The sequence below is a fragment of the Chiroxiphia lanceolata genome, chromosome 18, assembly GCF_009829145.1.
Source record: "Chiroxiphia lanceolata isolate bChiLan1 chromosome 18, bChiLan1.pri, whole genome shotgun sequence".
NCBI lineage: Eukaryota > Metazoa > Chordata > Aves > Passeriformes > Pipridae > Chiroxiphia > Chiroxiphia lanceolata.
Window position 1 is genome coordinate 3448516 of NC_045654.1, and position 26092 is coordinate 3474607.

Consider the following 26092-nt stretch of genomic DNA (forward strand, 5'->3'; position numbering starts at 1 on the left):
AGGATCACTGATGTCCTCGAAGCCACCGCCCAAACAGTGACAAAGGGATCCCCCTGCCCTGCAGCTGAATTGCCAGCCCTGGGGTGAGAGGCAGATCTGGATTTGTGCCCTGCACAGGAAGCAGCATTCCAGGGTCACATCCAGTGCCCTGCACAGGAAGCAGCATTCCAGGGTCACATCCAGTACCCTGCACAGGAAGCAGCATTCCAGGGTCGCATCCACAGCCCCGGTGCTGACCTGCACATCTCCTGCACCCCCACAACCACATAACCACAGCCCTCCAAAGGTCTGCAAGCAGCTCAAACCCCCTTTTCTCCCCTGCTTGCCCAGGTTGCTGCTGCAGCTCCGGCCTGGCAAGCCTTGCTGGGGGCAGGTTTGCCAGGGAGGCGGCGATCCCGCTCTCCCGGGAGCCCGCAGTCCGTGCAGGGAAGGTACTTGCTCCCAATCCAGCTAAATTACTATTGACTTGTGTTCTCTGCGCTTCACAAACATCACACTCAGCCGGCTCCAGCGGGGCCGCCGGTATCCTGCCAGGGCTAACTTGGGAAGCCAGCTGTGCTGGGCCGTTTTTTCCTGCTCTTTCCCATCGATCAAAGAATTAAATTGACAGATGGGGAATTTTGCGCGAGACGCGAGAAAGGGGAAGGAATGGCTTGTGGGGGATTTTTTTTTTTTTTTTTTATGGGAAGGATGGGGTGGAAGGGAGGGGAGGGCGAGTGAGGGAGCTGCGTGAGGAGGGGGTTGCAGTTGTGTTTCCAGCGAGGGCCTTGCTCAGCAGAGGCTGTGGGTGGGTGTAAAGCAGCAGAGCCCCACTGCGGCTCATCCCTGTTATTTACAGTTGTTTACTGGAAGTTGGAGGTTTGCAAGGACAGGCATGTTCCACTCTGGACCTGATCCTCCCTGGCAGGGTGGGAAAAGTCTTCCCTTTCCCCATCACCTTCCAGGTTGCTCCTCCTTTGGCCGCAGCCCCCCGGGCTGCTCCTTTTCCCTCACCTCCCAGCCGTTTGGCCTCCCTTTTTTCTCCTTTCTTCTTCTTCTTCTCTATTTTTTTTTCTCTTTTAGAATTTTTTTAAGAGAGCATCTGTAACTAATGCAAACACATGCCGTAGCCGGAGAGTAAAACCCTGCAGGATTAGCGTGGCATCCGCAACCCTGCCACGTTCTAATCCCGTGGTAATCCCCCTCTCGGCCCACCCCCGCCGGCTTTGGCTATTGTTTAAAGGAAGCAAATGGGATCGTTAGCGGGCAAACCTTAACCAGCTTGGAGCAGCAGAACGGAAGTTGAACCAATTCGCTTCCCCACCCTCCTGGGTTTTTATTTTCCCGTTTTCCTCCGTCGTTACACGATGGGGGAATGTTCCCGGTGCTCCCCATGGCCGAGCTGGTGAATGTGGAGGACGCAGTGGGGGGCATTTCCCCTGCCAGCCCCCCAGCCCGTGCCACGGCAGGTCCTGGGGGCCCAGCACTCTGCTTGGGGATGCTCCCTTTGCACCCAGCATCCCACATCCTCTCCTCCATGCAACCCCCATCATTGCTTCCATGCAGGCTTTCTGCATGGGACACTTCAGGGTCTGGTGGGGACAGGATGGCAGGTGCAGGACACACTTCCCTGCAATGGATTTGGGAGCTGAGGCCGTGGTTGATGGCGTTTCCAAGCATGAGGGCAGAGTAAAGGCAAGGGAGAACTGCTGAGCTGGCACCTTTCTCCAGAGTGGGTTGTCCCTTGTGCCTTTGGGTGATTGAACTGGGAAGAGCCACTGGAGGGTCTTGGGTGGCACCTTGTGGTCCCTCTCGGCTCCCCTGAGCTCAGCAGGGCGGGTGCTGGGAGGGGAGCAGGGTCCACCAGCACCTCTGTCCCCAGCCTGTCCCCGCAGCCCCCGGGGGGAAGGGAGGCAGATTCTGGCTCTCTGTCAAAGAATTAATTGAAAAATAAAATCATTAGATGGGAACTCCAGAAATGCAAAATTGTTGGGAGCTGGGGGGAGGTGGAGGGGGGGGGATGTGAGCTTTTGTCAGGTTAATTTCTTCTGTATTGATGTTTTGTGACATTTACTTGTTGTTTATCTCCCGCAGCAGCTGTAATACTAAAAGAAAATGCACAGCTTGTTCCATTTATTTATTTTACACCTTTTCTTTAGTCCTATGGTATGTTTGTTTGTTTGAGAAACCCAGCGAGGCTTTTGATGTCTGAAAGCAGGATTTAAACAGCTGTTCTCCATGTGCTGCTCGCAAGCGAGAGCCGCTGGCTGGGGAGCGAGCGGGGGAGAGGGGGCTGTGCCGTGGCTCCAGCCAGGAGGGCATTTCTTGCCCACCAGAGAGGGGGGTGTTGGCCTCAGAACAGGGACTAAATGGCTTTGCCACCCTAAAGTGGGATTGGGATGTTCACTCAGGTGCTGGCAGCCCCCAGGGCTGGCTGTGGCATCCGTCGGGAGGGATACACAGCACTGCGCCCCACGGGAGTTTGGGGAGCCAGAGGGGTCACAGGACAGTGCTGTGGGCGTGGGGTAGGAGAAGCAAAGCAGGGACATCCTTGCCCCAGCTGTCTGGGCAGAGCCAGGTGAGGGATGTGGACTGGGCTATAGGAATTGTATGGTCTCAGCAAGGATGTTGGTGGATCTGTGTTGGTTGGTGGTGTCTGGGTCGGTCTTGCGACCACTTTTGCACAAGAGGTGGGTGAACTGGGGTGAACAGGAGGGGTTGGCATCACCAGTGAGCCTTTTGGGCTGCTGGGGCTGTTTGCTTTCAGCAAAGCCTGTGAACTAAAGCACAGGTGGAAGGTAAGAGAGTCACAGCTCCAGCCATGGTGCCCTGCCAGGACCTGGCTGGGGAGGAGAAGTACGTGATAGTTGAGGGGCTTCACCTGGAAGGGGGATGAGAGGACTGGAGGTATCCTGCTACCTCCAGCCCCCCTCATGCCCTCCCAGGTAAATGAGCTGGAGGTGAGCTGTATGTGAGTCCAGGTTGTAATTTTTGCTTTTCTTCTTTCCCGTTTCGCTGCCACCTGGGCCTGGACAGACTCCCCAAAGAAGAAAAAACGATCAGAGGTTTTGAATGAAATCCTAGAGCACCTGGAAGAGGAGGAGAGCAACAAAGATGAGGACATGTAACAGCTGCCTGGTGTCTGGTGAGGTGGGTACCAGGGCAGTGGGGCCGTGGTGGGCACAGCTGGCCCTAAAGGTCGGAATGTCTTGGGCTGCCACGGGGTTGTCAGTGCCAGGCTGAGGAGAAGGTAGAACTGTGAAGGCTCAGCAGCCTCCAAGCAGGGGTCCTACCCTCTGCCCCTCCTCCCTGTCACCCCACAGGCTCGTGGCCATGGTCTCAGGGGGTACAGCCCAGATTTGGGCTGGGTTTAGGCTCCATGTAGAAGTGAGTGCACACACTGCATGTGTCCCTGTGTGCTCCCCTGTGTGTTTGCTTCCCTGCAAGGGAAGGCAGCAGAATTGCTGCTGCAGCAGAAATCGCTGTCGAGGCACGAATTGGCCCTCCCTGTGGCTGGGGGAGAACAGATGGGCTGCCAAGAAATAAAAATGCCTGTTTGGAAACCAACCTGCAGCTGCCACCTTGAAACAGAGAGTTTGGCAAAGGTCTTTTTCCTGCTGTTGCCCAGGACTTTCCTGGTTCACTCCCTCCAAGGGCACCCTGCTCCCCAAGGGCTGGTTCATGCTGTCTCCAGCCCTGGCTGACATCACTCTTCCTTGGCATGTGTCTTCTTGGACATCTTGAGGCTGGAGAGTGTGAGGTGGCAGAGGTTGGCAGGAGGGAGCCAGAATTAAATGGTTCCCTATGGGCAAACACTGTGCAGTCCTGCCAGCCCCCCACCTCCTTTTGAGACCACCAAGCACACCCTTGGTGGGTTCGAGAGAGCTGAGACAGGCTCATGGATCTGCTTTGCCTGTGTTTGTGGCCATGGTGGAGACCCTGGATTGCTGGTAGGAAACCTGTTAACCGATCACAGTGTCTGGAAAACACCAGGAGGGCTCCTAGGTCCCTTTGAGCTGCACCCTGCTCCCCTTTTTCCATCCACTGATGGACTGGCTGCCCACCTCCACTATGGGGAAACCTCATCCTGGGCTGAGAAACTCATGCAGGGCCAAGAGAGAGAAGTGCATCACGTTGGCACTGTACCCACAAGGAGGTGGCTTGGGGCACTGGGCTGACAAATCCCTCATGCTGGGGACAAAGTCCCTGTGGTGTCTCCTCCAGCAGCACAGTGTTTGCTCAACACCACCAAGGGAATGATTTCGCCACGTCCAACTCCTGTTTTTCCAGCCTCAGAAATTACTCCTGTTCCTAAATCTCATCTAAGCAGCCCAGGGGTCTCCTGGTTTGCAGGGTGCTGTCAGACCTGTGTGCTGCACACATCCTGAGTGATGCTGGGTGGGAGCAGGGGCTGTTCTCTGTGTATCCACTCCGGGAAGCCGCCCTGCGCTTGCAGGCGGCTGTTTGTGTGTGAGATGCACATCACTGTGTGTGTGTGATGCACATCACTGTGTGTGTGTGTGTGTGAGATGCACATCACTCTGTGTGTGTGTGTGTGTGTGTGATGCACATCACTGTGTGTGTGTGTGTGTGTGTGTGAGATGCACATCACTCTGTGTGTGTGTGTGTGTGTGTGTGTGTGAGATGCACATCCCTCTGTGTGTGTGTGAGATGCACATCACTGTGTATGTGTGTGTGTGTGTGTGAGATGCACATCATTCTGTGTGTGTGTGTGTGATGCACATCTCTGTGTGTGAGATGCACATCACTTTGTGTGTGTGTGATGCACATCACTGTGTGTGAGATGCACATCACTGTGTATGTGTGTGTGTGTGTGTGTGATACACATCACTGTGTGTGTGTCTGTGTGTGTGTGTGTGAGATGCACATCACTCTGTGTGTGTATGTGTGTGTGTTTGAGATGCACATCACTCTATGTGTGTATGTGTGTGTGTTTGAGATGCACATCACTCTGTGTGTGTATGTGTGTGTGTTTGAGATGCACATCACTCTGTGTCTGTGTGTGTGAGATCCACATCACTGTGTGTGTGTGTCTGTGTGTGTGTGAGATGCACATCACTGTGTGTGTGTGTCTGTGTGTGTGAGATGCACATCACTCTGTGTGTGTGTGTGTGTGTGAGATGCACATCACTCTGTGTGTGTGTGTGTGTGAGAGATGCACATCACTCTGTGTGTGTGTGTGTGATGCACATCTCTGTGTGTGAGATGCACATCACTTTGTATGTGTGTGATGCACATCACTGTGTGTGAGATGCACATCACTGTGTATGTGTGTGTGTGTGTGTGATACACATCACTGTGTGTGTGTCTGTGTGTCTGTGTGTGAGATGCACATCACTCTGTGTGTCTGTGTGTGAGATGCACATCACTCTGTGTGTGTGTGTGTTTGAGATGCACATCACTCTGTGTGTGTGTGTGTGTGTGAGATGCACATCACTCTGTGTGTATGTGTGTGTGTGTGTGTGAGATGCACATCACCGTGTGTGTGTCTGTGTGTGTCTGTGTGTGAGATGCACATCACTGTGTGTTTGAGCTGCACATCACAGTGCGTGTGTGAGATGCACATCACTGTGTGTGTGTCTGTGTGTGTGTGATACACATCACTGTGTGTGTTTGAGATGCACATCACTGTGTGTGTGTCTGTGTGTGTTTGAGATGCACATCACTGTGTGTGTGTCTGTGTGTGTGTCTGTGTGTGTGTGAGATGCACATCACTCTGTGTGTGTGAGATGCACATCACTCTGTGTGTGAGATGCACGTTACTGCTGGAGATGCTGTTTTCCTCTCGGCAATCTCTGCCTGTTGCTGCGAGGTGGTGCCCAATACACCGAGCAGTGGGGTGCTCATAACCTTTCTTATTACCAGACTTTTGTTCAGCTCACACCACCGCTGGCCGCCTCAACCACGGGCACATCTGGCCCTGGAGCCAACCAATAACCCCATTAATCCACGTGCCTTCCTGGGCTGCCGCTGGCACCAGGCATGAGCACAGCACCAGGGCCCTCCTGATGAAAGGGAAGGTGCTTAGGTGACCACGGGAATAATCCAGGTTGGGTTAAACAACTGCCTGCTTCGTGCAGTGCCTCTGCAGGAAGTGCTGGGGCTTCCAGATAATGTTTTTCCCCTCGGAGCAGCTCTGATTTAAGGATCTCTCCAGGTGTACCTGCTGTTCACACCTTCTCCAGCCCGAGGGTGGAGCTGGGGAGGGATTGAGGAGGGGAGGGATGGAGCAGCACAGAAGGGGCAGGACACACGGTGTTGCTCAGAGGCCAGGCAAGCCCTGTGCTCACAGATGTGTCCCAGTTCTTCTGGGACACAAATGTGACCTTGCCAGTTTTTCTCCCAAAACCCATCCTCCCACGGGGCCTGGGGGTTGGCACTGGTGGGCTTGAGGCTCCCTGGCTCTTCCTGCAGTCCCAGGAGGAGGCTGAGCACTCCTGCTCAGTGACCAGAGCTGTGACACCTCGTGCTGGTCCCCCAAGTTGTGCTGCAGCTCCAGAGCCCTGCTACTGCCACTGAGGGGCTTCCCAGACTCCAACTCCAGACATTCCTGCTGTTGGGACCTGGGGGTGCTGGCTCAGAGGACAGACCCCCACAAAATTCAGGGATACCCCTTTGGGATCCCTGCAGAGCTGCAGTGTAAAACCCTCGTCCCTTATGGCAGCTTCAGTGCATCCACCCTGCCCTTTGCAGGTGGGTAAACTGAGGCACGGGTGTAGAAGCAGGGCTGTCAAAGGAGGTGTCAGTGTGTCACCTGCAGTGGTGACATGGTTTTTTTCCCCCTTTTTTTTTGCTTAGCATTGATGAGTGACATTCCCATCCCCACTCCCTCTGCGTCTCCCCACTACCTTTGCCTCCTGACCATCGCTGGTCCCCGCAGCTCTGCACTGGGTGATCACTGCAGGGAAACTTTACCCTTAGCTAAATTAGATTTAAATTTAGCAGGGATGTTTTAACATCCTGAGTGTGAAGGACCAACCAGCAGCCAACAGCCAGCACAGGGGACAGAGGAGCCGGGCAGGGTCCCTTCCAGGCCCGTGTATCACCCAGCACATGATTTAAGCGGAGCTTTGCAGTGTTGCAGGTTGGGGTTGGATTTTCCGGGGGGGGTTTTTTCCTGATTTTTTGGTGGGTTTTTTTGTTGGTTTTTTTTTTTTTTTTCTTTTTTTTCCTCTCTTTCCCTTCATTGTCTTTTGTGGCAGGGCAGGTTTCTTGCTGAGTGTCTCTGAGGTCTGCAGCGGCGACGAAAAGGATTAGCGCAAGCAGAGCATGTAGGCTTTAGAGAACAGAGCAGAGTTTGGTTTCAACATCTAATTCAATTTGTTCTGCCGAGATTGAAATATGAAATGGTTGCCAGTCAAATGTTCAAAGGGGGAGGAGGGAGGAAAGAAGAGAGGGAGCCTTCTCAAATTTAAATTTTAATGAAAATTAATTTAACCCTTTGATATGTTTTAAAACGTGTTATTTCCTGGTCTGGAAACGGGCTGGAAAACATTCGTGAGGGTTTCTTTTTTTTTTCCCCCCGTACCTTCAATCGTAATGAAGATTTTCTTTTTCCCTTAATGATACTTATCTTGTTGAGCAGTTTGACATTGGTTAATTTTTCAGGCAATTTGGTATCAAGGAAATCTGTTTGATGTGAACGGGGGGGGCTGTGTATGTGTATACAGATATATATGTGCCTGGACATTAATTATGAAAGTGCTGATCACAGCTCTGAAGAACTGTTTGAGTTAATTCCTGCTCCACCAGCAAAGACTCCACTTCTTTGTTACATATTGAGAATCCCACACATGGCACCCCTAAAATTACAGCGGGTTTACCGGGAATTTTTGGAAAACGAGCATATACCTGCTAATTACCCTGAATTAAAATGATTGCCTAAGTAGGTCTGCAGGAAATTCATCACTCCCCGCTGCCTGGGTTTTTTTTTTCCTCTGATCTGGAACAATCATAATGATAAAATAATGCAAACTCTCTTAACTGTCCACGTAGTTAAAGCTGGGAAACAGCCTCCCACTGGTCCTTAACCTCGGCCGTGCTTCTCCGGCTGAACACCGTCACAATGCACTTGTTTGGTTTGGGAGGGATAATAGTTTCTTTTAGCAATAACTGTTACTCAGAAAGGTTGTATCTGTACCAAATGGTTGCACACTAACTGTTGTAATGAGGCTGTGAGGAGCTGTAGCCCTGGTCCCCTCGCTTTCCTGGCTCTTGGCACCCCAGGGGCGGTGTCACCGTGTGCGCCGGTCACCCCTCGGCTGCCCTGTGCTCCCTGGGGAGAAATGGCCACTTGGGGGGTGGGATGCTCACCTGCTCTGGGTGTCCTTTTTGGGATGGGTGTGTTTACCCAGGCTGTGCTGATGGCAGAGGGGATGAGCAGCTCCAAGCCCATCATCACCCCTTGCTCTGCGGACAAGAGCTGGGGTACAGCCACCCTAGATGGGCTCAGGGAGTGTCTCTGGGATTGTGCTCAGCCCTTGCTCTCCCCATTGGAGAGCTGAAACCAGTAGTTTACACTCAGTCCTGTCTTCTGGGACCCTGGGATACGAGGCAGGGTCCCCATGGGGTCTGCAGATCCCAGGTTGGAGCTGGTGGGCTTCTGGCAGGTCGTGACATCTTCATCCAGGGTGAGACCCCAGCGAGCTGGACAACAGCAGGAGCTGTGACAGCTGTGGCTGTTCCCCAGGCACTCTCCATATCCCCTTCCCCAGGGCCAGCTCTGGAATTGGATTAGGATATTATTCAAATGCAGCCTTTTTACTGAATGAGAGGGTTAACTGGTTTTAATGTAGAACCAGCTCTCCTTCATTGCTGCCTGTTGCCAGAGGCCTGTGTGGGCTGTTATCTACTTACAGGGACAGCAGGCAAGGCAAGGCAGAGAGGATATCCAAGGGCCCTGGCTTTGCTGGGCACTGCCAGCCCCTCTGCTTGCAGGGCTGAGACATCATGTCTCTGCTGAGCCAGGCTGTGCCACAGTACCCTCTTTGATTGCTCAAAGTGACTCGCTGCCTTTGGAAAACTCCTGACCACGATCTGTGGTGGTTTTCTCCCTGTTCCATGCGAGGAGGGGGCAGGAGAGTCAGAGCAGGCAGGGAGCATCCTGCTCTGTGAGCTCTTGGTGGTTTCTTTTCATCACCATTGCACCGCTCCTGCCTACAGATCACAAATTTCAGCTCTTCTCATCCCTCTAGTCCCATCTTACCTTTGCAAAGTCTTCCTCCTGGGTGTCCTCCCCGGAGTGGGGCTCTGGGAAGTGCTGAAGGGCCAAGCAAGGCTGTCTCCTTGCAGAAAACACTGGAGATGCCATTCACCAGCCCTTTGCCAGGGCTGCACAGGCTTGCATCCCCCTGTGTCATGCCTGCTGTTTTCCAGCCAGGAACTCTGGAATCTCCAGCATTTTCTCTGCCTGTTTGTCAACAGCCATCCCCTTCTCCCCAGCAACTTTACCAGCTTTTCTTGCCTGCTCACAGAGGCAGTGAGTGTGGTGTCTGTGCATGTTTGCAGTTATCTTGAGCAAGATGTGGCAGGAAACACACAGGAAGGGTTTAGGCTTGGGAAAAAAACAGTGCTTTGGTGGCTACTCCTTTGAGAGGGAAGAAGCAGTGTGGTCAGGGGAGACCCTCTCGCTCTCAACAACTACCTGACAGGAGGTTGTGGTGAGGTGGGGGTCTCTTCTCCCAGGCAAATAAGTGATAGGACAAAAAGAAATGGCCTCAGGAGCTGTGCCAGGGGAGGTTCAGGTTACACATCAGGAAGAATTTGGTGGTCAGGCACTGGAAGTGGTTCCCCATCCCTGGGGGTGTTCAAGGAACGACTGGACAAAGCACTCGGTGCTCTAGGCTGGGTGACAAGGTGGTGTTTGGTCAAAGGTTGGACTCGATGATCTTGGAGGTCTTTTCCAACCTCAATGATTCTGTGATTCTATGAGGGCAGGTTGCTGCTGGTGGAGCAAAGCTCTCCCACAGAGACCTTCCCTCACTGCCTCAGTTTCCCCATTTGCAAAGGCTGTTACTGAGATGCTGGAGGGAGATTTGGGGAGCACGAGCTCCTCCTTAATACTGCAACACACCTGGACCTTACCCTGGGTCACATCATGGCCAGTGTTTGACACCACCACCTCCAGCTTCCACCAGCACCTTCCTCCCCAGGCAATCCAGCAGGAGAACGAGGAGGCAGCATGTGCAGTTCTCCTTTCTCCAGAGCACAGCTCCGTGTGACTGAGACACGCTGCCTCCTGTTTTCCCTAAATATATGCATTGGAGAGGGAGAGAAACCGCATGGCCGGGCTTGAGATTTCAGACTTCGCCATTCATGAATAATAATCAGGCTCAGTAATTCACAGTAAATAGGTATCCAAATTGGCTAATAAGGGAGGCTTTCACCCCAAACTGGAGCTAGGAAGAGAGGCAGAGAGAACACGAGCAGACGTTGGCTGAGGCGGCGTGTGCAGGGTGTGACCTGAATCGGTGAAATGCGGGAAGCGGTGCCAGCGCGGGAGTGGGGAGAGGGACCCTGGAGAAGGGATGGTATCCCACCTCCCCTGCTGTGGGGCAGCTGTGGCCAGGCTCAGGCTTGCAGGAGCAGGATCCCTACGTTCCACAGTCCATAATTAGTGCCGTGTAATTAGGCTTGGCTCTGCCTCCCAGCCCCAGGACCGCGCTGGGCTGCTGGGCGTGAGTGTGTGTGGACAGGGAGGGTATGAAGACAGTGTCACCACATCCCACATGTGACATCCCCAGCTCAGGGCTTAGCAAAGCTGCTGGGACAAGGGGAATGAGAGTAGGACAGTAGCAGGGAGGTCTGCAGCGTGAGTCAGGAGAGGTGATCTGGGGGCAAAAAAGGTTTTCTTCGTGTTCACGCAACTAAAATTTGGGTTTTGCTTTGCTGGTGGTTAGTTTTATCCTGTGAGAGCTAACGAGGCAGCAGTGGGAGCTGCAGTGAGGTGGCCTGTGGGTCTTCATCTGCTGGCAACAGGCTCTGACAGGGAGGAGACACTACCCCACAGACACTCCCTGCTCACAGAGAACAGCTCTCAAATGCCCAACATCAGACAGAGCAGCAGTGATGGGTGCTTGGGAAGTCACAGAGTCCTTCCCTGCTGCTTCCCAACAAATATTCCTCTAGCAGCATCTTAAGGTGATGTTAGATCAAGTGAAGATAAAGAAAAACATGGAAAAGCCTCTCTGCAGACCTTGGTCCATGGTTCAGGCTATTTAAATAGGTTGGGTAGAAGCTGGAGGTGCAGCTGCTGAGTAGTAGGAGGAAGGCTGCCCCTCCGAGGGCTGGCTGCTGCCAGGCGGTGTTTTGCAGCTGCTAAATGACTTTTTAAATTGAGGAGGAACCTACAGCAACGTTTACAGTCCCCTCAGCTCCCTTATATAGGGCAGCACAATGGCTGGAGAGCACCACTTGGCTCTGTTACCAGACAGCACAGTCCTGCTGTCCCACAGCAAGGAATGGGTATGGATTCCAATAAACCACAGCAGCTCTGGCCAAAGGTGATTTCCCTCCTGCCCTTCTGCTCCCCTTCCCCACCTCTCCCTTCCCTGTGCCACTGGATTGAGGACACTCACAAAATTTAGCACTCTGGGAGGCACAGAGCAAACAAACCTTTAGGGGTTTTTTTCCCTGTGACTTGGCTTATTTAAGTGTGTTGGAAAGTGGGTTTGGGGTGTGCAGTGTTTTTCCTTGGGGTGTGACAGATGCTGTTGATGCCTCAGCAGCTGCAGCACCTTAGAGCTGATGGCTGGAGCCTCCCTGTCCTTTCCCTGCAGCTCAAATCATCCCTCATGGCCCAAAACCAGAGGTGGGATTTAGCAGGTGTAATGAGGACAGCTTTATAAGCCACAAGAGATTGAGAGAAATGTGTGCTCCTGCCTCTCCCACGTTCAGTGACCTAAAGTCTTCTTTGGAGTGAAGTGTAGCCTGTGTTTGCAGTCATCCTGCTGGTGCTGGTGGGGCTGGAGAAGTGCTTGGGTGCTGCTTTGAGTCCATCCAAAGGTTTGCTGCTTCATCAGCTTAGAAATCAGTCCACCAAAGGCAAGAATTTCTTCACGAGAGTTTGGGCTCTGGACAGCCATTCCATTCCTTTTCAGAGACCACCCTGCCCCAAAAACCTGGCAGCAAAGCCCAACCTTAACCTCAAGCTCATCCCTCCTGCTGAGCCTTGAGCCCTGCCAGAGCCTTCATGCCTGGCAGGGCCAGGGATCTCTCCTGGTGTTTTGGGTAAAGCTCTAATTTTGCATTTTGTGGTCTGGTTTCTAAGCTGATGAAGTAGAAATCCTTTTAATTTCTTTTCTCCCCCAGATTCCAGGTGGGTGTGAGGGACAAGCTGCCACCATGGGCTCAACCCAAAGCGGGACCCCCCTCCAGCTGCTCCCCCAGCCCAGGGCTGGGAGCATCCTGCTGGGGTCTAAATTAACCCAGGTTATTTCAGCAGAGCCAAGGCAGGCAGAGACAACCCATGTGGGGCTGCTGGTGGCTCTAGAGGCTCCATGACACTCGATGGGGAGGTAGAAACAGGCAGATTGCAGACAGGAGCTGTTTTAATTTCATCTTCAGATGAATTCAGCCCAGTGTGTCAGCCTGGGCTGAGCGAGCCCTGGGAAACAGGAGGATGGACTGTCCCAGGAGCAATTTTAACCACGTGTCAGACAAACTGATACAGGGCTGCAGAGGCATCACACCGAGGGGGGTGGGGGGTGGTGTCAGAGCTCATTCTACCCCCCCAGCAGGATAAATGGGACAGGCACATCCAGGCAGCTGCAAACCAGAGCAGGAGCTCCTCCCGCCAGTGATTTGGGCTGAAAAACGAAAACTAAGAAGTTTCTTTTTTTAATTTTAGAACTAAAAAACCGGATCACCCCACTTCTGTGTTTCAGCTGGGGGTCTGGAGCCCCGTGTGGCAGTGGGAGGGGGTGGTGGGGGCCACGGCAGGCAGGAGCCTTGGACTTCGTTAGGATTCAGCCCTTAGATCTCTCCTTTCTCTCTGATGGCTGAGTGTGATTGACACTTACAAATTACCCAGCCAAAAGTGTCGAGTCTTTGACCCCTGAGTAACATCTTTGGCAAGCCTGAGATTTGCCAGCATTTTGTCATCTAATTACTACAAATCCCTTGAAAATTCACTGGCTGGTGAATTTTTAATGCGGGACAATTTCAATGTGATGCATCGCCCAGATGGGCACGCGCGCGCCTGCTCCTTCCCTCTCCCCCCGCCGCCGCTTCTCCTTCCCTTTCTTCTCCTCCTTCTCTCCTTGCTTTGCTCCACTTCCTCCCCCCATCCCGTTTCTTACCTCCCTCCTGCCTCTGTGTGTTCATGGGAAGCACCCCGGTGTCTCATCCCTTCCTGGGCTCTCCATCCCGCTGGATGTGCCCGGGTTGGAGCCAGGCACTTGGTGTCCCCCCAGCCTGGCTCGAGTCCCCCTCGCTGTCTCGCCGCTGGTGACAGGGAGGTGCTACATGGAATTAATTCTCTTTCCATCTTCTCAGGTCTCTGGCTGATGGATGGAGCAGGAGAAGCCTCCATGAGGACTCAGCAGCCAGCACACTTGTTGCCAGTGCCGTCCACTCGCCCTGCGAACCCCAGGGCTGATTTATGCCATGGGTCCAGCTCTCGGTGTTCCCAGCCTTTTAAACAGACCTTTAATTCAGAGCAGGAGGAAAAAACCCTTGTCTGCCAGCAGCTCCTGCCCGAGCATCACTCCTTAAATCCAGGCAGGGATGTGATTCCCTTCATCTCAGAAGCCGCCCAACCTGGTGGAAGAGGAACTTGGGGCGATGGACACTTCCCTGCTGACCCCGGGGACTCGGGAACCCGCTTTTAACGTCTGAACTAAATGGCAATTTCTGTACATTAAAAACCACACGTGTATTTTAAGTTTTCCACAGGGAATCACGTCTGGGGTTTGCTTGGGTTGGTTTGTTTGATACATCTTTGCCACAGGCAGGTAGTTCTGCTGGGCTGATGGGGAGATAAGCGTGTTTTTGGGAGGGAGGCCTGGGGTTTGCCACGCTGGGCTTTGTGCCTGTGTCATTTCTGTCCCTGCTCTCAGGCAGTCGCCTCCCGTCTCTCCCTTCCCAGCTTTCAAAGGGAAAGAGGCTTTGCTTTTCAACCAGGGTACCGCTTTACATATGTAGGCAGCTGATAAAGTATTTTCACTTCGCCCCTTTCCCCTCTGGGAATCGCTGTCTTACGGCAAAACTGTTTTGTCTGACAAGGGCTGCAACAGATTACACGTGTTGGCTGCAAACATGGGGCCTTTTCCCCCCCCCCCTTTTTTTTTTCTTTATGAGAACCACATGCCTTTAAAAAAAAAAAAATCTCTATCTCTGCACTGCCACGAGGAGGTTTTTTTTTTTGCCTCAAGTCCCCAGGAGCGGCCCCGTGTTCAGATCTGCCTGTGGCATCAAACCTCCCGGGTGATGCACCTGCCCAGTTTGTTTTTCTCACATGAGGTTAATTTGAACCTGAATCCATGAAAATGCCACTGATTCTGTCAGTGTCGCTCATTCTGAGCCCTTCAGCTGGGTTTGAGGTGGGATATTTTGGGACCCCTCGGCATCAGCACCCCCAGCGCCCATGGAGATCAGCAGGACTCGGAGGAGCTGAGGACCAAGCTCCAAGTTTCACGCTGACAACCACAGCAGGGAGCCACATGTGATGGACTCAGTGGCTCGGGGACATCCCCTTTCCAACCCAAACATGGGTTATAGATTTCTCCCATCTTTAACTGGGAGCCAGGTGGGAAAAGTTTGGGCTCTGCTTTTCAAATTGGCTGTTTAGGCACTGAAAACCTTAAAACCCTCAGCTGGCTCCAGCAGGAGAGGGACAGAGCCAGGAAACCCTTGCTCCCAGGCTCCATCTCCTGAGCTGCCCCTTCCAGAAATGTCCCTTGTCCTCCCAGCAGCACTGGCACCCAGAGGGAAGGGCTTGGAGAAGGTGGATTTAGGCACCAAGGATGAAGGGAACACCAGGATTCATGGATGTTTCACTGTTAAGAAGCTGCACACCAGGGCTGAGACGTGGCCAGGTTTCAGAGAGAGAAAAATGAGGACACTGCAGTGCCTTGGAGTGGGCACCCAAAACTGGGGATGCCTGAGGGGGCTTTGGAGGAGAGGAACCCTGGGAGGGGGGACAATTCATCACAAACTAACCCAGGCAGTACTTTATGTGCTTTCAGGGGGAAATACGAGATGATTAGTGATGGGTTTGAAGAATTAGGGTGTGTCACTGCAGGTGGAAGGCAGCTCAGGAGAAAGCTGCTCTCCAGGAGGGATCCTGGCTGGGAGGTGATATCCAAGTCAGGGAACCCAGACTGGGTGCCATGGGGAAATGTGAGCTTCCTGAAGCACGAGGTTAAGACATGAGGTTTAGTTTAACTTCTGAAACCAGAAACTTGTCATTTCGCATTATGTTTTGTGTGTCACAGAGGACCTGGAGTCACACTGGGGTGCCAGCAGCTCTCCTTGTGCCACTGCTGATGGATGCTAGTCCTGCCTGCTCCCAAAAACCTCTGGGGACCTCAGCACTGAGCAGACTTTGGACCTGGGCACCATCCATCAGTTGTGTCAGCACTGAGGATGCTCAGACCTGGGGAGAAGCTGTGGTTGCCTCAAGTGTTGGTGATCCCACTGGATCCACCTGGCTTTTTCTGAAGGAGAAAGCCCCACAGCAGCACAGTCTGACTGCAGACTGAGAACACCATCCTTCTGGGCACGTCAGGATGGGCATTTTCATGCCCAAGGACACCCAGAGGCGATGTGAAGCCCAACCTGCTCTTTTCCAAATTAATGCCTTCCTTTCCCCCCCCCCCATTTTCACATTCTCACTCATGAAATCCCATCGAAGCAGCAGGTCCAGGTCCAGGGAATACTTTGCTTCCCCCGAGTTGTTTGTGGAGATAATTAACTGTGTGTTCTCTCAGCTGAGACCTGCCATGGCAGCGCTGAGTGAAGGGAGCCCGAGGCCTGCGGCGGCGGTGGGGGATGGATGGGGAGAACCATGGATGGAAAGCACAGGAGGAACCAGCTGAGAGTGACCCTCACTGTGGTGTTTGCCAGGTGGGACCAGCCACCACGGGCTGCCCCTTCTCCTGGTCTCTAACTGTCCCCCAGCCTCAGGCCATTCAGCTTTGGGGACATCCTTTTTGCCCTTTTCCAGCTTCTCTGTGAGCTTCCTCCCCTCCTGCAGATGTGGCCGCAGCTCTGGTCCATACCATGACACAGTGATGATCCTGCTTGGTGCTTTTCCCAGCATTCCCATCTTTTCCTAGTGATTTCTGACCTTGAGCCTCCCATTACTTCCCACTCCTGTTCCTTACAGAGCCAGGTCTGACGATGCTCCCGGCGGTCGGGGGGGACACGGTGGGTCACGGCCCTTGGTTCAGCCCAGGGCACTGCCTGCTGCACAGGGTGACACTGCCAGGCCAGGCAAGGCCACCTGCACCCCAGAACCTCCCCAGGCTCTTCCCAGGTCTGGCAACATCCTGGTGCCCCCCAGCAGCCCCTGGCTCTCCATAAAGCCCCTGCTCTCCTCACACTGCGGTGCCTGGGTAACTGAGAAGTAATTAGTGCCGCTTGCTATGGCAAGTAGTGCCCAAATGTCAAGGAACAGCAAAGTTATTAAACCTGTTTTTACTGCACTTTTGCAGCCAAAGTCTATGTGTGTGTGCTGAAGTTTGGGGGGGGGTGAATCTGGCCCCAAACACTGGGCAAAGTCCCTTCCCCTGGCAGGTCCCCTGCCTCAGTTTCCCCTCCACTGCCTCTGTAAGGGACCTGCTGTGTCCTACATGGGGAAAATCACATAGTTGTGTGATGGGAGAGGCCAGATCCTGCCCTGGGGGTCACCAGTATCACTGCTTTCACCAGCTGGGGTGGGCAAGGGCAGCTCAGAAGCCCTGGGAAACCTTCTGCTCCCTTTTTGATCTTAAAATCAAATGGGTTGGATTGAGCTGAAGGGCTGTCCCTGCCTGGATGCCCATCCAAGTACTCCCACACCCCCAAACCTGTGTGCTTGAGGCTACAGGCAGGTTTTGGGGGGGCAGGCAGCTTGTCTGGGTGCAGGCAGGCAGAGGGTCCCACAGCAGGACTGTGATGCAGACTGTGCTTCCCATCCCTGCACCAAGCAGGAGAGGGAGAGAGCGGGAGAAAGCGGGAGGGAAAGGACGTGTCAAATCAATCATATTTAAACAAAAGCCTCTTCGGCCCAAGGGCCCTTTTAAAAGCTGCTTATTTAATTAAAAGTCCCATTTTCCATATTTATGGCCCTTATTCAGTTAAATATTAACCGCCTGGGCCAGGGCTGGTTTATTCTTTGGGAAGAGGCAGAGTTGGGAGGTTCATTAGGGGTTTATCAGGCAGCCAAGGCGCCTGGCAGGTGGATGGATGGAGGGATGTGGGACAGCACACATGGGCTCATGCCTGAGGACTGTGGGGATGACACCACCACTGCTCCATCACCTTCCAGCAGGATGCAGGGAAATGGGGTTAAAAATGGGGAAATTGGGGCTGTTGGGATGGTGTGAGAGATGAGCAGCTGATATGCATGCTGGCATATCAGCTCCTGTGGGAAACAGCCTGCACCAGGCTGGCTTTGGGAGCTGGAAGCAGGGACCTCTGGGGAGGTGGAGGTGGGTCTTGGAGTCATGGAGGAGGGCCAGAGCAGCACAGCTGGCTGCAGTGAGTCAGTGATGCCTCCAGAAAATCACAGGATCACAGAATGTGCTGAGTTGGAAGGGACCCACAAGGATCATTGAGTCCAGCTGCTGGCCCTGCACAGGACCATCCCAGAGTCACACCATGTGCCTGGAGTTTATACAGGGGAGGGGATAAAATGGGATTTGGTCCCTTGGGGCTTGTTGGTGCCCCAAGGGAAAGCAGCATGCCCTGGCCATGACGGCAGCAAGAGGGAGTGGAGTGACCACCAGGAGGAGGAGAAGGTGCAGCTGGGGAGAGATGGGGCTGTGAGGTCTTTTCCAGCCCTAACAGTTCTGTGACTCTCCTGTGTGAGGTGTCCAGGCTCTTTCTTTCCTGGTGGCTGTTCTTGCCCGATTGGGATCTTGTCCCTGGCTGTGTCACACAGGTGCTTGGGTCAGTGTCACCTCAGTGAGAACTGTCTGGTGATTTGAAGTTGTCTGACTGCTTCATCCCGCTGGGTGCTGTGCAGGGGGGTCCTGCCTCGGCTGGGTGGTTTGTAGATCATTATCAAATAACTCTTGAATGTCATTTACATGGCAGCAGTGAAGCAAGAGGGTTCACCTGGGCTCTGCAGCTTTGCTGGAGGCGGGGCTCGTTGAGAGAGCCTTGGCCAGGCTCATCTGTGGGATTGGAGCTCCAGTCATGGGCCAGCCCAGCTGAGGGGAAGCTGGAAGGTGCCTGAGGCCAGAAGTTTCTCTGTGCAAAGGTGTCTCCCTCCATGTGCAGCTTCTTTTCCTCCAATAGACCCCTGGGCAGCTCTTGCAGCACAGGGTTTGAGCTGCCACCATCAAGGTGAGCCTCTCCAAGAATCATGGAGTCATTTGGGTTGGAAAGGACTGTAAAGACCATCCAGTTCCAGCACTGCTGCCATGTCCAGGTACACCTTCCACTGGAAGGGGATACTTTCCTCCAAGGGGAAGACCATGGAGCAGAAGAGCAGCCATGCTATAGAAGGTGTCCATGGGTCCCTTTCCTGGATGGGTCCCTTACCTGGCTGGTCCCAGTGCTCACCCTGCCATGGGGCAGAGGTGAAGAAGCCCTGGCAGGAGGAGCTGCAGTGGCCTGTGGTGCCAGATCCTGCAGGACAACCTGCTTTAGATGTGCTGGGACATGCCCTGGGGAGGGAAGGTCTCCTGTGAAGGCTGCAAGAGAGTGGAGCTCACCTGGCCAGACAAAAATCTTGCTCTGAGCCTTGTCCACCCGTTCTCCCTTTAATTTCTGGGAGCCAGCAAGTATCCCTGTGCAGCCCCACGGCATGGCAGGGAATGCAGGGGGGGATGATGTGAGCTTCTCCCCCCTCCCTCCCAGCGTGGTCAACACAATCCCAACCTTCCTTTTCCTCTCCATCCAAAATAACAGGACACCCGAGCAGGCGGCGGAGCCCAACGGGGACCCTGCGTTGGGAGGGTGGTGCCGGCAGGGCAAGGAATGAAACGGAGCCGGTGATTTCCTCCAGGGAGCGGGGCGGTGAGGAGAGTGGGGGTTGGCTGCTGGGGGGGCGGGGGGTGGTGGTAGGAGAGGGAGAGACACCGGGTTATCAGAGAAGTGTGAAGACAATAATGCAATCTGACATTTCTGAAATGAGACCCCCCGGTTGCCCTGGCAACGGCTCACGTGGGACCAGCTCCCGGGAGACGGCTCCGAGATGTGCTATAAATGATGTTTGATTAGAATTTAAATCATTTAGGCGGAGAGAAGATAGGCCTTTTGTCAGCGCGGGGACCCGCGGGGGTCAGCCCCCGGCAGCTGCCTGGGCGCGCGTCGGCACCGGGGCAGCGCCGGCCCCGGGGCGAGGGGTCACCCCCGGGATTGATCCTGCCCTCCCTCCGCCGGGGCCCCGCTGACCCTTCCAGCCGCGAGAACAGGGGGCTTGTGGCCAAGGCAAACAGCGGCGCGGGAGGACGGTGGTGCCTCGGAGCCCTGGGAACGTCCCTGGCATCACCTGAGCTTTGGGGTTCTCCCAGCTGCTGCAAAGCCACCAAAACTCTCCCGTGGCTTCCACCGGCTGAGAACGCGGCCCTTGGCTTTCTCGCTGCCCTAATTAAGATAATCACACTTCAGAATCAATTCTGCCTCCCTAAAAGTTTCCTTAAGGAGCAGGGAATGAAGCATGACATTACCTCTAAGAGGAGTGCCCTTCCCAGCTTGCCTTCGGGGATGTGACCAGGTTCTCCCCATCACCACCAGACCATGCTGGGAGAGCTCTCCATCATCCAGCCCTGTTCAGAGGAGCTGTCTGGGGGCAGGAATTTTGCTGGACAACCGTACCCTGAGCATTTCTTGCTCTTTCCAGCTCCTTGATGCACACACTGAAGCCCTTTTTGCTGTACGAAGCCTTCCTCGTGATGAAATATATTTTTCTCTGGCTCTGGGGGCTTGGAGGACTTCATGCATGGAGCAACAGAGATGGAGACGGGGTCAGCAGCCGTGGTTTATGTTCCTGTCATGCCCAAACTGCAGTTGCTGGGTTTATTGAACGAGGTCTCCAAGTAATGAAATGCAGGGAAGCCTCAGCTCGGGTGTGAGGTCTCTGCTTCGCTGCAGCACAAAGGAGTTGGGGTCACTCTGGTTCTGAACTGATGACACCACTCCAGGTAGCCCAGTTGTCTTCATCCAGTTCAGTCAGGTGACTTTAAAGCATCTGGACTTTATTCTGAGGTCTCATGGGCGGTGTGGAGAGGTGGCCACCATCAGAGCCAGAAGGCACCCCCATTTTGGGAAGGCTGGGCAGCTGTTCATTTGCTTTAATACTAAAAAGCCTGAGCTCAGGCCTCAGATTGAGTGAGGAATAAAAGTGCTTGATTTCCCAGTTGGTGGGAGAACGGTGTTAGAAGCAAACCAGCAACTGGGCACTGGCTTTCTTCTTGGAAATTTTTAAAATTGCTTTCTCTTTAGTGCCGCGGTTTAGGTTCGATGAATCTTCAGAGCTTGCTTTTCAACTCCCTGAAAATGCCATCTGATCATGAAATTAGAGCTAAACTAATAAGTCTCAACAAATATTAATCTAATGAATTTAGCTTCTTTCTGTTTGTGGACCAGCAAAGAGGGGAATTGCAATGTTCTCATATGTATTAATTGTTTGAATGTATTCGACAAACCTTTCCTGACTGCTTTGAGTGTGTGCCTTGGTCATGAATATTCTGAGTTTTGTTTCTGGGTTGTGACCACCCTGTGCATTCAACTACAGCTGGTTTGGGGGAAAAACTCAACCAAGGGGAGTAAAATCACAGAATGGTTGGAAGGGACCTTGAAGCTCATCTTGTTCAAACTCCCTGCTCGTGGCCACCTTCCACCAGACCAGGTTGCTGCAAGCCCCATCCAACTTGTCTTGCAAGCTCTGAGCTTTGCTGTAGGCTTCCCATCTTCTGATGGTCTTTCACCTCAGGTGGACTCTCTGAATGTTTAAAGGATGAATTGGACGAGAGAAGAAACTGTGCAGAGTGATCCAGGTTCTGGATGTGCAGGTGTCTTGGTGGCATTAGCCGGGATGAGGGATGTGCAGGGCTGGGCTTGGGGGCTGGAACATACTTCTTGACACCTCTGGGTGGTTTTGGTGGGTCTCACCATGATTTTAAAATCACTAATGAGCACCTCTGGTGTCTCCAGCGAGGTCTGTGGTGTTGCACTGAGTTGTTGTGTCCGTTGGCTTATTTGGGAGATGTTACAGATGGAGTGGTGGTGAGGTACTCCTGCAAGGAGCAGCACAAGAGTGTGGTGTTTGGGCTTCTCCCCAAACTATCTGAGCAAGCTGGGAGCTTTGCCAGCAAGTAAAATCACTGCTTCTGTCCCTGTGTGCAGCTACAGAGCCAGCACAGCATGGGGGGTCAGAGCAGGACCACAGGAAACCTGGTCAGCTGGAGCCCTCCCCTTTCATAGCTCTGCCTCTGCCAGTGAAACGGGGCTTGGAAGTTGGAGACTCCCTGGGCAAGGTCCCTGCTTGCTTCCCAGGGTGCCAAGGGGCAGAGCTGTGCTGCTCCTCACTGCTTTGGAGCGTCATTTTAATTAACAGGTGCTGTGCTCAGCTTTGGGGCGTCTCTTCTGGGGGGTGGCAGCAGAGCCAGAGGGCTGGCACTTGGGGTCTTTGGAGCTGGATTTTCCTCCTCCAGCCCACCCTGTAGGATTTGTGCACCCCCTGCTTGGGGAGAGGGGCTGGTTGGGCTTTGCAGGGGGGTGAGGTGTGGTGCTGAGGGGGGTGTGGGCAGGAGGTGCTGTGCAGGGCCAGCTCAGGGCCCCACTGCGGTGCCGTCGGTGACACCTCGTTAATTGGCACAAGCTGGAAGTGCAAATCCATGACAGGAATGGGCTTGTCATCGGCTGGGAAGGTGTCCTGCAGCCCTGCCTGCCCCTGTCACCCTGTGCATGTCGAGTCAGGGCTGCTGCAAGTCCCCAAACCCGATGGTGAAGGTGGTCACAGAGGAGTCATCTCTGTGGTGTGGGGGAACTGTGAACCCACAGGGGCTCTGCTGGCTTTGGTGGCTGATCTGACCCTGATGAGGATGGACAAACATGCTGCTCTTTAAATGAGCACTGGATTGCTGGGTTTGTGGCAGAGTAACTGGCAGTGGGTGCCCAGCAGGCTGCATCCCCCAGGTGGGATGTGCAGGACTCTGCAATGGGCTGGGCTCGTGTCCAGCCCTGGGAGGCTTGTAGGGCCTGGGGATGTACAGGGAGGATGTTTGAATAGGGACTGGCTGCAAAATGGGGATCCTGAAGCTCCCCAGTCAGTGCCAGGAGCAGGAGCATCAGGACAGGCAGGGAAGGGTGACCTGCCTCTGCTCTAAGTGCTCAGTCCAAGAGTTTGGATCCAGGGGGATGGCAGGGGAAAGGATGCTCAGACCCTTCTCCTCCTGTTGGGGACTATCCTGGTGATCTGTAAGCTCAGAAATCATAGAATCACAGGCTGGTTTGGGTTGGAAGGGACCTTGGAGATCCTCTAGTTCCAATCCCTCCACCATCAGACACTTTCCTCTAGACCAGGTTTCTCCAAGCCCCATCCAACCTGGTCTGGAACACTTCCAGGGATGCACCATCTCTCTGAGTAACCTCGCCACCACTGTAAAAACCTTCTTCCTTACACCTAATCCAAACCATGCCATGCTCTGCCCTGGCACAGCATTCCCGGGCTGCTTTAGGCAGCTCCTCCTGCAGCATTCCACCTCCTCCATGAAAATATCTGAAATGCTGGATTTCTGGCCTAGCTTCTGCCCCATTTCCCTTGGAGTCCCTGTATCAGATTGCAGTGGCATTCCCAGAGCTCCCTCTGACCCTCAGAATGCCTGATGGTGAGGATGTGACAGCCAGGAGCTCATGGACCTGGAGAGACCCTTCCTGTCCCTTCCTCAGAGGAGAGAAGTGGCCCAAGGTAATACAGACAGATACAGAATGGACATAAAACTAAATATATTGCTGTGTCTGATCAAAGATAAATTATTTTTGGCAAATATTAATGTTCCAGCAGGAGTGTGACAGGAGCCACTTCAGTGCCCTGGGAACATCTCTTTATTTCCATTTAGCTCTTTGGTTTGATATCTGAAATACTCTCCCCCCCATGACTGGTGCATCCTTCCATGGGAAAGGCACCTTTCCCATGGGGCTGGGGACAAGGGCAGGGAGAGGCAGCCCTTGTCACCTCCCTGGCACCAGCTGCTCCTCTCTTTCCTTGCCTGAAACATGGGCACTGGGTAGGAAAAGCTGTATTTGCACCTCAGCTGATGTCTGAAGCATCCAGTGAGGCTGGGCTGGCTGTGGAAAGGGCTTTCCCACTGGAAAAATAACTGCAGGCAACTGGACAGGTCAGTGCTGTGGGGTTTAGCATAAATCTCTTGGCTTTGAGAAAGGGAGACACTGGAAGTGATGGCCTTGGGAAAACCTGATCTTTGGGAAGGGTCAAGGTGGTTGAAGGATGATGCTGTTACACTGGTGTGGTGTGTTACACAAGGATTCTCCTGGCATCACTGGGAAATCTGGGAGGAACTGGTTATAAGGGCATGGAGTGATAGGACAAGGGGGAATGATTTCCCACTGCCAGAGGGCAGGGTTAGATGGGATATTGGGAAGAAATCCTTCCCTGTGAGGGTGGGGAGGCCCTTGCATAGGTTGCCCAGAGAAGCTGAGGCTGCCCCATCCCTGGAAGTGTCCAAGGCAAAGTTGGACAGGGCTTGGAGCAACCTGGGATAATGGAATGTGTCCCTGCCCATAGCAGGGTGGATGGAATAAGATGGTCTTTAAGGTCCCTTCCAAGCCAAACAATTCCATGATTTCTGAGCCCCAGATCTGCCAATCACCCTTGCAGAGATGAGAGGTCCCAGCTCTGCTTCCAGGAAGGCTTTGGTCAAAGCACAGAGCCAGGAGCTGCCTCTGGAGCGGTGACTGGCAGCGTCTGCATCTCCCTGGACCTTCTCCGAGGCACTAAATCCTGTGACCTCCCACCAAACCTTCGCTCCTCGTAGTCTGTGAGGTCTCCAAAGGAGGAACAGCCATCTCCCCCCTTTGTCTGGCTCCTCACAGCCGTGGCTGTGGTGAGGGCAGTGCAGAAATGATTGATGGCAGGGAGGGAGAGGTGATGCCAGACACCGGGATGGACGGGATAGTTGGGAACCAAGCACAGCAGCTTCGCAGCGTCACTCCTCTCGTAGGCTGCTTGGCTGAAGTTCTTCTGCTCTTGGTGTCTCACTTCCAGGTGCCCATTTCCCAAAGCAAACCCGTGGTTAACCCTTGCCACGCCAGAGCAGCACAGCGATATAGAATCCCACTCCTGAACTCGCCTGACTTATTTTTTTTAAGTATTTTTTTTTTTATCTCCAGACATTTGCTGCTTCCCCTCGCGTTAATGCAGGCATCTTCCATCACCAAACAGCCTCCGGGGCAGAGGCAAATGGCATCAATAGCTCTGCAGCCTGTCAGGAGCACATGCCTGCCAGAGGGCGCCGGGAGGAGGGACAGCAGGACACAGGAGCAGATGGGGCCACTCCTCTTCCATCACCCCTCGCCAGCAGCAGCCTCTGCCAGTTGGTGCCTCTCGGTTCAGCCGGGACTTCCCCCACCCTCTGACCCCCTTGGCACGGTGCCTTCCTTGCAATTCCTCCTGTTTCCCCCTTTCCTCCTGTAACATCTCCCCTTCCTGCACAGCTGCAGCCCTGTTTGCTGCCCAGCTGTGTGTGTCTTTTGCTCCATCTCTTTTGCTCGTGGATATTTAGGAAGGGAGCCCAGGTTTGGGCTAGCTGGTGGCTGAAGAGCCTCATGCAGCATCCTGGTGAACTGGTGATTGACAGAGGGCTGGGGTGGCTGGGGTGGAATACAGGGTGGGGAGGAGGAAGAAAGTGGGTGCCTTGCAAAGAAAACCCATTCATGCATTTGTCTCTCAGCCCGAGAGCAGAATCCCCTTCCTTTCTCCGTGGGAAATCAGAGATGGAGCCGTGTTACTGCTCCCTCTGCAGCAGAGCTGTTGAGTCCTGCTGGGGCAGCTGTGTGTGAGAGGAGGGGGGAATTGGGGTGGTTTGGGGGCTATGAGGCCCCACACCTGGTAGTGGCATGAGGAGGTGGGACCAAGGACCAATTTCTTACACAGGGTCTTCAGGGAGCTCACTTGGAGCTCAGGTATTTGCCAGGCACTGACCCTGCTGCCCCTCTGCCTGAGGGGATGGGCACCTGGAGGAGTGGCACAGGGGGCTTCTGTCTGCTCAGCTGTGCCAGAGGAACAGGACACCTCCAAAAAAAAACCCCCTCTCTGTGGCAAATTGTACTCGGATAGCCACACTTTGCTTCCCAGCCCTCCTCCAGGTGAGGAATTCCCCTCGGCAGCTCCAACCTACCTTTCCCAGGGCTGAGGTGGGGCCACAGCCAGCAATTCCCAGCACAGGGCTGCGGCAGTGCCAGCAAGCCCCAGATAATAAACAACCGAAGGTTAGTGAAGCTGTTCTGCCAAATTTACACCCTTTCCCAGCGAGGGGAGGCGGTGGCAGGAGCCGCGGCCGCTCCCCTTGATCGCCGCATCCATCACGGGGTATGAATGGCCCCGCTCCAGGAGGTATCGAGCGGCGTTTGCAGAGACGGTGCCGGCTGTGTCAGCTCCCCTCGTCCATCACCAGCCGGGGACAGCGCTGGCACCGAGCACCGGGAGCTCAGGGAATGCTTTGACAGCGCGGAGAAGCAGCAGGATCCATCCCCCAGCTCTCCCTCCCCGCCCCAGCAGCTGGAAGGTGACCAAGGTGCCACATGCCCATGGCACAGGGGGGCAGCGTGGTGAGGGGCTTCACCCCACACAGCCTTTTAAAGGGAGTTTTACCAACTTTGTGGAGACTTGGGAAGTGGGGGCTTGGGGCAGCAGCATCACTCCAGCTCCTCGATTCTCTTCAAAGCCATAGTGTTTCCTTCTGTCTTCCAGCACTTGTTT

General features: G+C 54.0%; 1 protein-coding gene across 3 annotated transcripts in view; it reads left to right on the top strand.

Moving 5' to 3' along the window:
• The window catches only part of RBM19 (RNA binding motif protein 19), a 69089-nt gene extending 52443 nt beyond the window's left edge, over nt 1–16646 (top strand). For 2 of the 3 annotated variants that reach the window (XM_032706036.1, XM_032706038.1), the window contains exons 24-25: nt 3016–3129; nt 13495–16646. In XM_032706036.1, the coding sequence (XP_032561927.1) occupies nt 3016–3107 (92 nt within the window). In that variant the 3' untranslated portion in view covers nt 3108–3129; nt 13495–16646. The remainder of the gene's footprint in view (nt 1–3015; nt 3130–13494) is intronic. The other variant, XM_032706037.1, reaches the window with a different exon arrangement.
• Nucleotides 16647–26092: the final 9446 nt, after the last annotated feature.